At 54.4% G+C, this 13,941-nt stretch overlaps 1 protein-coding gene and 1 non-coding gene across 4 annotated transcripts in view; one reads left to right on the plus strand and one right to left on the minus strand.

The window, feature by feature from the left end:
* Positions 1-11,359, plus strand: part of RNF216 (ring finger protein 216) — a 139,149-nt gene extending 127,790 nt beyond the window's left edge. For all 3 annotated transcript variants that reach the window (XM_027042297.2, XM_027042298.2, XM_015082722.3), the window contains exons 16-17: positions 9,566-9,635; positions 10,278-11,359. In XM_027042297.2, the coding sequence (XP_026898098.1) occupies positions 9,566-9,635; positions 10,278-10,597 (390 nt within the window). In that variant the 3' untranslated portion in view covers positions 10,598-11,359. The remainder of the gene's footprint in view (positions 1-9,565; positions 9,636-10,277) is intronic.
* Positions 1,703-1,775, minus strand: TRNAR-CCU (transfer RNA arginine (anticodon CCU)). The gene has a single exon. It is a non-coding gene; the product is annotated as a tRNA-Arg (tRNA).
* Positions 11,360-13,941: the final 2,582 nt, after the last annotated feature.

Genomic DNA, 13,941 nt, shown 5'->3' on the forward strand with positions numbered 1-13,941 from the left:
GCGGGGGAGGGGTAGAAAAAGCAGGAGAGAGAGAATCCCAAGCAGGCTCCATGCTCTCAGCACAGAGCCTGACACGGGGCTCAATCCCACGAACTGTAAGATCATGACCTGAGCCAAAACCAAGAGTCAGATGCTTAAACCGACTGAGCCAACTAGGCGCCCCAGGAAATAGGATTCTTTCTCTTCAGCTACAACTCCCACTAAGTGCTCCCTGCTCTGCGTCGTCTCTCCGGAAACAGCGCCAAGTAGAGTCACACACGAGAGGGTGTTCGGCTGGCTGACCTGTCCTCAGCCTGCACAGTTTTCCCTTTCTCCTCACGCTTGTTCTTGTTCTTGTCCCTTCTCCCACCTCTTTTTTGGTCCTACGCCTGGAATTGGTTAAAGGTTTCTTGTGTTCTGTTACCTTGTTTGGGTGCCACGGCGTGCAACTGCCCCCTTGTTTCTTGTCGAACTGTCATCTTCTGCCCTGAGAAAGGTTCTGTATTTGCTCAGAATAAAGTTCAAAAGGAAGGTCAGGCAAATACAAACTCCTCCAATCTCCTCGGGCAGCTACAGCCAGAGATTTGGTTCCATGTGCCCCATTCCCATCAAATCTGGGATCAGCCCCGTTTCCTTGATTCTCACCAGGAGACTGATTGGATTCCAAGCCAGCATCTGTTGGGGCTTCTGAGAACACAAAGCCATTGAGAAGTCCAGGGAAACAAAGCGTCCCTGTCATCCAAGCCTTTTCTCCAGCTTAATTAACCAGCGAGGCCGGGAAGAGTCTCTATGTCTCTTGGTGGTTTTCTCCCTTAATGACCAGAGATTGCTTGGGAACCCGAATGAACTCCATATGAGAGCTGAAACGGGGAATGTAACTTTCCTTCTCTTCTCGTTATCAACAAGAAGCCAGCAACACTGAACCGCGAGTCTTGAAAAACAAGATGTCTTTTCAGTAAGGAAAGAGAGGCAAACTACAGTTTTCTAACTGGGGGGCAGGATGCAAAGCCACATGGCCACACATAAGTGAGCAGACGTTATTTTGCAGCAGGGAGGGTCCCTGGGGCTTGACTGCGTCCAAACACGCTGACCATTCCCTGTCCGTGTGCAGCTGAGTGAGCGGTAGTAGTTAGAAGGTGTGTCTCCTCAGAAGCCGCGTTCAGCAGGGCAGTCACCTGGCAGTGTGGATTCAGAAGTGGGGCAAAATTCTTCACAGCCCTTTTCTTCTCTATAAACGCAAAAACAAAACCAGTGTTTATCTTGGATTTTGGTTACCAGAAACTGCGCAGAATTGTTTTTCACAACCTCCTTGATTTTTTTAATATGAAAGTAAAGATTGTTCAATTCAAATAAAACTCTGGGGCTTTTACAACCAGTTTACAATTTGATACCATTCCCACCCAGCCATTTGGTCAGGAGACGTGTTTATTTTTCCCAAGCCTGCGTCGAATTGAGCCTGATGTTGACCTGTGTTAATGTATTTAATTCTCTAAGGCAGATGCGTCCTCCCATTTTTACCAAGATGACGGTCAGTGAACGGTATCTCGCAGGCTCCAGCCTGGATTGTTTTTTCTCTTGGCGTCTTAAAGCCGCCCACCTGGCTTCTCCCGTCTGTGGTTCCAGCACCACCCCGACTAGACCAGTGCCCAACCCCTGCCAGGTCTGGTGTATGGAGGATACTGCACAACTTTTTTTTTTTTTTTTTTTTTTAAAGTAGCCTCCACGTCCAGTGTGGGGCTTGAACTCATGACCCTGAGATCAGGAGTCACACGCTCTACCGACTGAGCCAGCCAGGCACCCATGTTTCCTTAACTTTTTTTTAATTTAAACTTTTCTTAACGTTTATTTATTTTTGAGAGAGGGACAGAGTGTGAGCGGGTGAGGGGCAGAGAGAGAGCAGGCTCCAGGCTCTGAGCTGCCAGCACAGAGTCCGACACGGGGCTCGAACCCACAAGCCACGAGATCATGACTTGAGCTGAAGTCGGACGCCCAACCAACCGAACCACCCAGGCGCCCCAGTGTTTCCTTAACTTTTTCAGTGTGCCTTGTATGAGAGAGAAAGACATGGAAATGTGAGCTCCCTTGTTGCCCCTCAGCCCAGCTTCCACAGCTAGCCTCAGCATTTTATTCCTAGTCACCTTTTAAACACTGTCCGTTCTGTTACAACATGGGGACAGGACCCACCCCTCACCTGGTCTACAGGTGAGGAGAATGAGATTCGGGTCACTTGGTAACAGCAGGGTGCAAGCCCAGGTCTGGTACCAGATGTCAGCTCCTTTTACTCCAGAAGTCTCCTCACCCTGGAGCCAGAGGTCACAAATTTTGGGGGGCTCATCAGAAGGTGCCCATGGGGGTCCCTGAGCCCAGTGAACCAGGTGGGACTCCACAGAGGTGTAGGACCATCACTGGACCCCTTCCCCATGAGCGAGTTGCCAATGGTAGAAGGGGGGGCCAGGCATCCCCAAACCTTGAAAGTGTCCCTGATCAAGTTTAGGTATCACGGGAAGACTTTGCCAAGGAGAGTAGCAGCATGACTTAGTCCAGTAAACAGCTGATATGTGTTGTCTTCAGCGAATGCCAGCAGGCCCAGGCTGAGCACTTGACCCTGACAAGAGTCAAAACGTCACATTCCATGCTGCCTCCGGGCCCCTGTGGGGAGCTCTGGATAGAAAGGTGTTTGGGTGCTGGGCCTCTCTGACCCAAGATAGCGGCCTGAGCCCGCCGAGAGCCTGGCCGTCTCTGCTCCCCAGCACGTTGTCCGGCCCCCCGCCCCGCCATTCCAGACCCCAGCTGCACAGCATGTGCCGCTCCGGGCTGGGCCTCCCCCTCCTCCCCCCAATTTCCTGTTGCAGGGGGACAGCTGGGGCGGGGGGTTAGGGACTGGTGTTGCTCGGCGATCTGCAGCCGATCTGGGAACAATTTGAAACTAAATCCTCAGCCCTTTGGAAGGCTTTTATGAAATCATTGCGAGTTTATTAACAACAGCTGTGGCCACACATGACCTGGATCCCAGCCCCAACCCCACCCCCAGAATCGCAGGAGGGAAGCAGCAGTTGACTTGCGATTCCCAGTCACCTTTTTAAGGGGAGGAAAAGTTAAATGAAGAAGAAAAGTCACCCACCCTCCCTCCGTGGTCACAGGAGACTGGACAGCAGGCAAGCGGGCGGCCGGCCATGGTGATCAGAAATGCTGAACAAAACCGGCCCAGAGGGACTTTTCAAAGCTTTGGCAAGAGCAGCCTGGGGCCAAGCGCTCACACGTCTATTTTAGGGACCTCCAGCCTGTGCTGGCGATCTCAGCAGTCTCTGATTGACAGAAACAGCCTCTTTTTCTGTTGCCTCCTGTCTGTCCAGACTCTGCTGCTCAGGGAGAGCTGTGGAGCTTCGTTGTTGAGGCGCAGTTTAAGGAGTCGAGATTTGGGCGCCTTTTTCTTTCTTAATTAAAACCTCTCTGGTGAATTCTGCCTCACTTCCTGTCAGCGACCGCCGTGCCGAGTGTGTGTTTGGAGAAACCGGGCCCCTGCCGTCGGCCTCGTGCCCTCGCCGTGCTCCCCGCTGCCTCCATGTGAAACAGGCGTGTCCGAGGCCTGCAAGTCAGGCCGGCACTTTGTGTCCTGCTGAGCTCAAAGGAATTCGGGGAAAGGAAGTAAAACCTTCCTGTTAAGATGCGGCCCACTCATTTCTTCCTTTAAAGTATTCTTCCAGATCTGCCGGGCGGTGAGACTCCATGCCTCATTCCGCTTTGTTCCTTGAGCCTCGGCACTGCATTTGGGGTGTGCCGGACCACTGTAGGCACTGTGCCTGTTCCCTTCGCAGTCCTCAGCGTGTCTGGTCGTGCTTTGTGGGCTCCCCTCCCAGAGTGGCCGTGGGCAGCCAGAGGAATTTTTTGGATGGTTCTCTTCCACCGAGCCCGGTGTTTCGTTATACTCGGCCTTTTGAGACCCGCCCGTCCTGGGACATCTTGACCATGGACTGGTGTCCACTCCCTCCTGTTTCAGCCTAGCCTCGCTCGTATGCACATTCCGTGGATCTGTGTAAAAATTTTCACCCCGATTAGGAGGAGCCAGAAAGCATACAGAGAATGGAATTCAGGCCCGCTGGATCCATCTTAAAGCCCGTGCCAGAGGCCAGATGGAGGAGTCCTGGGGGACGTGTCACCCTTGGTGGCCGTTCACTAAAGCCTGTCGGGGTGTCCGATGCGGTGACTGTGACAGAGCCATCTGTTCCTCCCGCAGTTCCTGACAGGCCCGCGCGGGTGGGGTGTGGAGAGGAGCTCAGGTCTCAGGGGCCGATGAAGGGGCCCTGACCGCCCGCTCCTGAGGTCTGCGGCCTGTGGCCACCTGCAGAGCCCAGAACTGCCCAGGCACCCCTGGAGGCTGTCAGCCCAGAAGGAGCAGCCGGTCTCTGCCTGGTCCCGATTTCACGTCTCATGACCCTGCGACCTTCGGCACGTGACTGCATCCTCAAAGGGGTAGAGTTTCTGGCAGACTGGGGTGGCAGGGAGAGACACCTAGGGAGCGGGTGTGAACTAGAGCAGGTACGCACGGGGAGGTGGGACCTGAATGTGCAGAGCACGACTTTCCAGAAGAGAACCTCGGGGCTTTTCTGAGTGAGATGTGGATACAAAAACAACCAATGGGAAGCAGGCCAAATATTCCCAGGAGTTCTCTCTGGAGAGAAATTACTGGTGACTTTTTTATTTGTGTTTTATTAAACTTTTTTTCCCCATAATTGCTTTAATGTGTATAAGAATCAAAAACACTGTTTTTTTGTGTGGCAGAAAGAGAAAATTCCATGGGACTCTGTGATGTGCAAGAAACTTAGTAGCCTCACAAGAAAAGCATGTCAGGGAAATTTGGAAGTGTGTGTTCCCACTCTTGAAATGGGCTAAGAACAACAGCTCAGTCAGAGGCAACAGGAGACCCGACTACCATGAGCCAGTAAGTCCTCTTGGGCCTCATGGTAGAGCCTGGCCTGCACCTTGGGTTTCTGGCTCAAGAGGTGAGGTTTTTGGGCCCCCAAGCTCCTGTCTGGATGAGAGGGACCTGCTAGCTTTGTCTCAAAGGCCAAGTGCCGGGGAAGCCGGTCAGAGACTGTCAGACGGGCCTTTTTTAAGTTTATGTATTTATTTTGAGAGAGCACGAGGAGGGGAGGGGCAGAGAGAATCCCAAACAGGCTCCACATGGCACAGATCCTGATGCGGAGCTCAAACTCACAAACCAAACCATGAGCTCATGACCTGTGCCGAAACCAAGAGTCAGACACCTAACCATCTGAGCCATGCGGCCTGGCACCCCTCAGATGAACTATTTTTAAGGCATGGTACATGCACTTTTGGGTGAGCTGACCAAGAATGCGAATTCCCTAAAAATTTCCAGGGAAGTGATGCTCTGCTGTATTGGCTGTTCATCTGCTTGAATGGAGGTGTTTTGTTTTGCCCTATTTTCTTGTATTTAGTGGAAAAAAAGGAGATTTCGGAGTTCTGCCCATCCCAGAGAGAAGAAGCCTTCTTGTATTTCAAGGAGGGTGAGATGCACTCTCTCTAGAACAAAGCAGGGCCTGAAAGTACTCGCCTGTGACAGTGCTTGGGGCAGGGCAGGCAGAGTTCCAGGGGCCCTGCAGTCACACTGCTCCAGAAGCTCCAGTTCAGAAACCCGTGGTTTAGGAGGTTAAGAGCTCCAGCCTTGGAGCTGGAAAGCCTGGGTTTGAACCTCACTGAGTCTCAGTTGCCTCATCTGTAACGTGGGGATTCATTAATCGGACCTGACTGGTGGAGTTGTTACGCAGATCCGGGTCTGTGTGGTGCTCGCGGTAGGAGCTGGCACGTAGTGAGGCCCCCGGTAAATGTTAACTTCCATTCTTGCTGTCACTGTGCTTGGGACTTTGTAAGAAGAGATCATTTGCTTCTCACGGTAAACCTGCTGCAGATAGGCTCCAGGTCAGGTTGTGGAGGCTGATGGGGTCCCCCAGCCCAGCTCTGTGGAGCCCCAGAACTGGAGTTCTTCCTATCACGCCCGGTGCCTGTCCGTTAGGAAGCCATTGCTGCTGGAAGATAAAATTGGCCGTGGTGGCTGCTCCGGCACGCCTGGATTTCCTGTGGGTGACTCAGCCCCTTCCGGGGGTGCTGGAGGTCAGTTCCTTCTGTGACCCAGCCCCCGCACCCGGCCTTCTCATCTTCTTTCCTCCTATTGTTCCCCACTTCCAGCAGCCTAGGTGTGTCCTAGATTTGCAGAGTGGAGAGTATCCTGGTTCACCGTGAATGATGACACTCAGGGTGCCTACAGTGTGTCCCAAGGGAACTCCCTCCAGAAAGGTCTCATAGAAGCCCATCTGTCACTCAGCCCAAACCCAAGGGGACCAGTCTTCATGTTTTAAGTTATGGTAAAATACATATAAAGTAAGATTTGCCATTTTTTAAGAGTATATGATAATGTCTGCCTTTACTCCTGAGCGTATTTTATGTTTATTTTTGAGAGAGAGAGCATGACCGGGGAAGGGGCAGAGAGAGAAGGAGACACAGAATCTGAAGCAGGTTCCAGGCTCTGAGCTGTTAGCACAGAGCCCGACGTGGGGCTCGATCCCACGAACCACGAGATCATGACCTAGCTGAAGTCGGACGCTCAACCGACTGAGCCACCCAGGCAGGCGCCCCTTGATCTGAGGAGCTTTATTATTTTTTTTTAATGTTCTTATTTATTTTTGAAACAGAGAGAGACAGAGCACAAGTGAGTCAGGAGCAGAGAGAGAGGGAGACACAGAATCCGAAGGAGGCTCCAGGCTCCAAGCTGTCAGCACAGAGCCTGACGTGGGGCTCGAACTCATGGACTGTGAGATCATGACCTGAGCTGAAGTTTGACGCTCAGCCGACTGAGCCACTCAGGCACCCCAGAGGAGCTTTAAATGATTAAGGGAAACTGCTTGGGAAGGACTCCCCCTTAGAATCTAACATGTTTGGCTAAAAACGAAATTTTAATTGTTTTGTTTGTTTTTTTTTTTTTTTTTGAGAGACGGAGAGAGAGACAGAGTGTGAGCAGGGGAGGGGCACAGAGAAAGGGAAACAGGATCTGAAGCAGGCTCGAGGCTCTGAGCTGTCACCACAGAGCCCGATGCGGGGCTCAAACCCATGAACCACGAGATCATGACCTGAGCTGAAGTCAGACACTTAACTGAGCCACCCCGGTACCTCCCCCACCCCCAAAAATTGTGATTTTAAAAATACGTTTATTGAGGGGCGCCTAAGTGCTTCAGTCGGTTAAGTGTCCGACCCTTGATTTCTGTTCATGGGATCAAGCCCTGCATTAGGCTCTGGCTGACAGCATTGGAGCCAGCTTGAGATTTTCTCTCTCGCTCTCTCTCAAAATAAAGAAATAAACATTTTTTTAAGTTTAAAAAAAAAACACGTTAATTGAAATGCATTTTAGTTCTTAGTTTCTAAACACACTGTCCTGTGACTCCCAGCCAGTTGGAGGAAGTTGAAATCTGAACCATCTGACCCCTGTTCTAGGTGCAACTGGCAGTTTGCTCAGTGGTTGTAGTAAATACAGTCAGGAAGCCTGTCACTTGTACCACGAAGAAGCCACCACAAAGAAACCACGGAGAGAAGTGTTGAGGGCATCTCCCAGGCTCTACCACTTTCTCTTGACACTTTTCATCCTTCTGAAAATCTTTATTTCTGCCATTTTTCGTGACCTCTCTGCCTTTAGTAGTGAGAGCTTTGTGCCAAGTCCTTTACACACTTAGTGCTCACTCAGTCCTTACAACAGCCCACTTTACAGATGAGGTGTGGAGACTCGGATGTTCGAGAACCTGCTCCCAGCCGCTCGGTGGCTGCCCTTCCATTTGTGTTTTCTGGATCACTTGCTCTCTGTTTTTTTGTGGGTTTTTTTTTTTCTTTTTTCTTAGATTAAAAATCTTTTTTTCATGGGCCTTGCACTGGCACCAAAATTAAGAGGTGTGTCAGCTCCTAATGTAGGTAATTGGTAGAGTTTATTTTTACAGTCACACAGAAACCTTCAAACTGTGCCCACTGAACTCTGTTGTCGGAGCCCTCTGTGTGGGTTAGCTCAGTGGTTACTTTGTAGCGTACTAAGTTCCCTGCTTTGGACTGTTCACAAAGAGCCTAGATGACCATGTCTTAGGGTTTTTATGGAGAATTTGTGTGTGTGTGTGTGGGTGTTACCGGGGAGCCGGACATGATGCCGTGAGGGTTCCTCCGGGTCGGACGATTCTCTGATATGCACGAGCACCTGGCAGCTTCTGACGACGGGCGTGATGGGAACTTAACCTTTGTTACCTCTCCTCTTTCTCTTGCTTTGCTCAGAACACCTGGCAGGATGAGGCTGAAAAAGATTCGGTCGTATGTTAAAAATTCCCAGATGTCAGAATTGGAAAGAATCTCGAGACCATTGAGTTCGGTCTGCCGTTCAGCATCGGAGGGTGGGGAGAGTGTGAGTGAATTTAATAGGGCCTCTCACGATTGCCCACAGAACACACGGACTCCTGTGACTCTGTCCTAAAATGTTTTATCTACTGAAGGGAATATATGACGTAACTATTTAGTCATTCCAGCAGTGTGACTTTTAGTCTCGTTGATCAGAAGTTTCAGCACTAAGAACGATGTCTAACACTAGGAGGTATCTGGTACACACTGATGGAGTGATCTTCCCGACTCTCAAATCTTTGAGGGTTCGTAGCTGGTGAAATCACCGAGTGCTGTCCTGGCTGTGACATGAATGTGCTAAGTAAACACGCAGTGTTTAGTCGGTCAGAGCCTCAGATCAGCATGAAAAATCCAAAGCGATCGCCGAGATCTCTCCAACCCAGGATACACCTGGCCACGGGGGAGGCTCGGTGCCTGGTCTAGGAAACGCTTCCCGAGTGCTGCGGTTTCCTCTGCTTTCCTGCCCCCATAGTGGGCACCAGTGCCCTCCTTACACTTCTTCCCAACTTGACTGTACCTGACTCGTGGAGAAGCAGCCGGGAGACCCTAGGAACCAAGTTCATTCCGTTCAAACCCATGCATTTGATGATACGCCACTCCGTTCATCATGCTCAAAAACTGCTGTGCCCTTCCTCCCACGTGCGAGCCCCACCCCCAGCCACCGTTCCACTGGCGGCAAGCAGTCCGGCCTCTGCAGCCCGCCAGCTTCAGGGCTCTGCCGGCCCGAGGATTCATCCACCTGCGGTCAGGGAATCGGCAAGACTGTCAGGCTCTATACAGAAGGGCCGCCGCGCTCGGAGTTCATAGACCGGATCTGAAACTCCTCGGGCCCGGCCCACCCACGCTCGCCCCCTTCCCAAGCCCTTGGGTTATCGATCCACCCGCCCCCGAGCTGCGGAGAGTCTTTCGTCTGCTTGCCTTACAGGTGACTGAACAAAAAAGCGGCTCTCGGCCCCGCCCTAGGCCTTCCAGGTGGGCTTCCCCGTGGCGGCGGCAGGACCCACTGATGGAGCAAGGAGACCCTTGGGGTGTGGCAGTGAGTGGTGCTGACTGACCGTGAGCTGGCCTCCCCCGGATCCCAGCGGGGTCTCTGTGCTGCTGCAAGGAGCCGATTGGGAGCAAGCTCACCCTCTTGTTATTCTTCTAGGAAGACGATGAGAAGCTAATTGAGGAGATCCAGAAGGAGGCTGAAGAAGAGCAGAAGAGAAAGAACGGAGGCAAGCGCTCCCCCAGCACGGGCCCCACGCCAGGCCCGGTCCGTGTGCACAGGGGCGGGGGGACCTCCACAGCTGGCCCTCGGGTGGCCGCGGACACGCTCTGCCCGGGCCCCCAGCTGCTTGCGGGAACGTAGGAGGGTTCCCGCATGCCCTCGATCAGGGGGTGCCAAGGGTGGGTTTGGGCTTAGGAGGCAGACAGAAGGAACCCACGCCAGACCAAAAAGACGGTAGGCCCACCCTGGCCTCTCTGAGGTCACAAAGAAAAGAAAGGGAGTTTCTGGGAGTGGCCGTCCAGGCCCTAGCTCCGAAGGAAAGGCGCTCACAGAAGCTCCACTTGTTCTGAGCTCAGTCGATCCTCCACCTTCCAGAGTGATCACCGAATCAACACTCGCTCAGACAGCAGGGGCGGGAGGTGGATGTACACGTTAATCGGCCTTACTGTGGCCTGGCCACCCTCCCGTGTCCACGGTAAGAATGACGCTGAAGGTCAGATATTCCTGGCCTCGCCTCGTTCTCGAGGCCCTCAGCCTCCCGCTTGGGGCAGGCAGGATGGAGGTTGAGATGGGCAGGCCCGGCCCCGCCCCGCACACAGGCACCGTGGGTTTTCGTTGTCTCCTCTACTAAATCCCATTTCCTGTTCAGAGAACACCTTCAAACGCATCGGGCCCCCCTTGGAGAAGCCTCCAGAGAAAGTCCAGCGGATCGAAGCCCTGCCGAGGCCCGTCCCGCAGAACCTGCACCAGCCACAGATCCCACCCTACGCCTTCGTGCACCCACCCTTCCCTCTGCCGCCCGTCCGGCCCGTGTTCAACAACTTCCCCCTCAACATGGGCCCCGTCCCGGCACCCTACGTGCCCCCCCTGCCCAACGTGCGCGTCAACTATGACTTCGCGCCCGTCCACGTGCCGTTGGAGCACAACCTGCCCATGCACTTCGGTCCCCAGCCACGGCGCCGCTTCTGACCGCCCGCGGCCTTGTCTCGTCCGGGGAGCCCGCCGCACTCCCGGGGCCGTGCCTGTCAAATAGGCATGATGGACCGGGCTCTCGGAAAGATGGGCTGGGTTTGTTCCTGCTCCTTCCTGGGAAGGGCCACTGCCCCCGGGCACCTGTAACAGGACCAGCCTGGCACTTACGGGGCCAAAGAGAAGGGGGCAGTGAAACCTCCCCAGAGTGTCCCACCGTGCCAGTGGCCAGTGCAGGGACCCTCCCACCGGGCGGCCCATCTCTGCGGTTAGTCCTGGCCCTGCCGGGGCCAAGGTGGTGTCTGCCTCTGCCCCTCCCCCGGCCGACTACAGAGTGTCTCCCCTAACCACGTAGGCCTTCCTGACCACAGTGCAGCCTGAAGCGTCGTAAAACTGGCGCAGCAACTCCTACAGTTCGGAGAGAGCCAGGCCACCTGGACCACGTCCCGGAAGCCAGGCTCTCTTCTCCCTCCCCACCATCACCCCCCACCCCAATACCACAGCCCACCCAGAGAGAGGTACGCCCTGCTGCTCCAAGCCACTTGGTCCCATCAAGTGGGGGCAGAGCCATCAGAGTCCCCGGGCCTGGGAGCACCGCTCAGGGTGGGGAGGCTGTGGGCCGTGTCCCCCCAAATCCAGAACCCCAGGCCACCACCACCGTGACTGTTCAGGGGTCTTTCTCCTTGGACCACTCAGTTGAGACCACAGAGAGCTGTCTCGTGCTGTCTGTTCTGTTTTGTAGTTTAAAATATTTGCCATTTACTCGCTTTGAACTTACTGGGTTTTCTGTGGCCTACTAGAGTTCTCTCGCTCAGTCTCTGGAGAGTCCAGTCTGTCACCCACACCAGGCGGCCAGTGAGGGCGGGACGGTCCTGACGCTCGCCAGACAGAACATCTTTATGAAGCAGCCCTGACAGGTTTGGTGGCCCTCCCGGGCAGCCCAGCTGTCGGGAAGCCGCCTTCGCCACCAGCCCGGCAGTGAGCACCTTCTCCCTGAGGTCTGGTGGCGGCAGTGGGTTTCAGCAGGGGGACAGGCGACCCAGGCCACACCGGCACCCATCCTCGGAGCTGGCTCCGCCTGAGGCCAGCGGAGTCCAGCATGGGGGCCCTGCCTGTTCACCGCTGGGCGCCACTTCCCACCCCGCCCGCGTGCAGAGACAGGCCCCTGTGGGGGGCGGCCCTGCCTGGCTCCCCAGTGTTGGTCTCTGTCGCCGTCACTATATCTCTGATGGCTTTGGGGTTCCCAGCGTGTGTGCACAGACCTCAGACAGCAGGGTGAGCCTAATGGCCGGTCCCCCATCTCCGTGCAGGCCGTGCCCCAGGGTCATCCACCGCCATCACTGTCTCCTGTATTTCAAGGGTTAAATTGGGGAGAAACTTGCTAAGTTGCCCATTCTTCCTCCTGCGCTTCCTCCAGGTGAGGGCTTCGCAGACCGTCATCGGGGCGCACGAGGAGAGGTCTGCGCCGCCGGGAGCCCCTGTCAGGCTGCCTCTGCCTTGCTGGTAGCCTGAACGACCGTGCCTTGGGAGAGCTGCGCCAAGGGTGACAGGTGACAGGATTGAAGTACCTTAAAAACATGTTCTCTGTGCATCCCCAAGGGAGGGTCGCAGAGCAGTGAGCTTCTAGCAGACATCCCACCAAATGGGGAGGGTGACCCCAGGACACATCAGAATGTTCTAGGCCCCCTGAGCTAATTCATCCAAGGAGGGAATGAGCCAGCCCCCCATGCCCTCTAGCCCAGGGAAGGGGGCTCCGGGTGGGTGGCCTGCCCCTGACACCGCCATCCAGCAAGTCCACCAGAACCTGGCATGGGAGGTGCTGGCACAGAGGGGGAGAGACCAGAATAACTGGTTCCTCCCAAGGCCAAGCAGGACGTTGCTTTGAGATGAATTCTTGGCTGTTTGTCCCCATATGCAGCTGTTAGGGATCCATTCCTGCTGTTCTGAACTGAGGGTGCCTGGTTTCTAACGTTCCTCCTCCAGCTGGACTGTGGAGTGGCTCACCTGTCTCCAGGAGCCCGATTGCTGTTTGGGGGAAGGTCATTGCCACAAGTTCTGACACTAGCGTGAGTCCCCACCTGTCCGCGAAGTGTCCCTCTAGGTGCCTGTGTCCCAGAGGACCCCAGGTTTCTTGAGAAGCAGTCTGCACTAGTGATGGTTTGGGGGAAAGCAGGCCCTTATGACGGGCCGGCAAGTGGCTGCAAGGTGTGATGACAGGAAACCCCCAGAGATCAGCCGGTCTCGGGGACAGGCAGGAATCCCAGAGGCAGCCTGACACCTCCCCTCTCTGGGCCACAGTGTTTGCTCCCCCAGACGAGAGACTGCCCGGCGACAGTCCCGTTCTACTTGCCTTAAACTGGAGAGAGGAATCTAGTATTTGCACTTAGCAAAAGATTTTAAAACTTTAAAAAAAAATGTGCATGACCTGTCACTTTGTATAAAAATAGCAAAAATGATTAGTTTATTAAATTCTTTTCTTTACCTTCCGGTAGTAAAAACACATAAAAAGAATTCTGTTTAAACTACTGTGTGTAAAAAGCTTGTACCATATGTAACTTCGACTTTTTGTAAATAAATGTTTGTGCATTATGTCCCCTCTGGTTTTGTCCGTTCGCGTGGTGAAATCACAGGGGCTGCATGGGCGGGTGGCAGGGTCCTGGGGAGTGTCCGGGTCTAGGGTGACACAGCTCCCCGCCCCTTGGGAGCTGACCTCCAGCTGCCGCTGCAGATCTGCAGGGTGTGAGCCCAGAGTAGCCAGCCCGAGGCCCCCGCCCCACGTGGGGAAGGACCACTTCCTGCCCCCCCGCTCCTCCCCAGAAGGCAATGGGTGATGTCTCATGCTAACCTTGCTTGAGTGGCTGCGGAGGCCCAGTTGGGCACAAAGGGGTTGGTTGGTTGGTTGGTTGGTTGGTTGGTTGGTTGGTTGGTTGGTTTCTTGGCCCAGAATCCCCTTCCAGAAGACGTGCTCAGCCCCTCTTCCAGGCCTGGGCGACAAGCCACCCATTGACCTGGAGAGCCACCTGCACAAGTGAGACCAGGTGAAGGTTGGGTGAGGTGGGAGGAAGCTCGTCCTCCAGCACTGGGACACGACGTTATGAGACAGAACATCGAGGCAGGGAAGCTGGTTGACAGGGGCCACCTCCCCCACAAGTCCTCTGGAGCCACGTGCCTGTCCTAGCACCGCCCCCCCCTGCACCCACCATGTGCCAGGCCAGCAGACCTCAGCACACACGGGCTCACTCAGCGATTTAATAAAATGTGAGCTCTGGGGCACCTGGTTGACACAGTCAGTTAACCATCTGACTTCAGCTCAGGTCATGATCTAGTGGTCGTTGAGTTCAAGC

Source organism: Acinonyx jubatus, chromosome E3 (genome assembly GCF_027475565.1).
Source record: "Acinonyx jubatus isolate Ajub_Pintada_27869175 chromosome E3, VMU_Ajub_asm_v1.0, whole genome shotgun sequence".
Classification (NCBI taxonomy): domain Eukaryota; kingdom Metazoa; phylum Chordata; class Mammalia; order Carnivora; family Felidae; genus Acinonyx; species Acinonyx jubatus.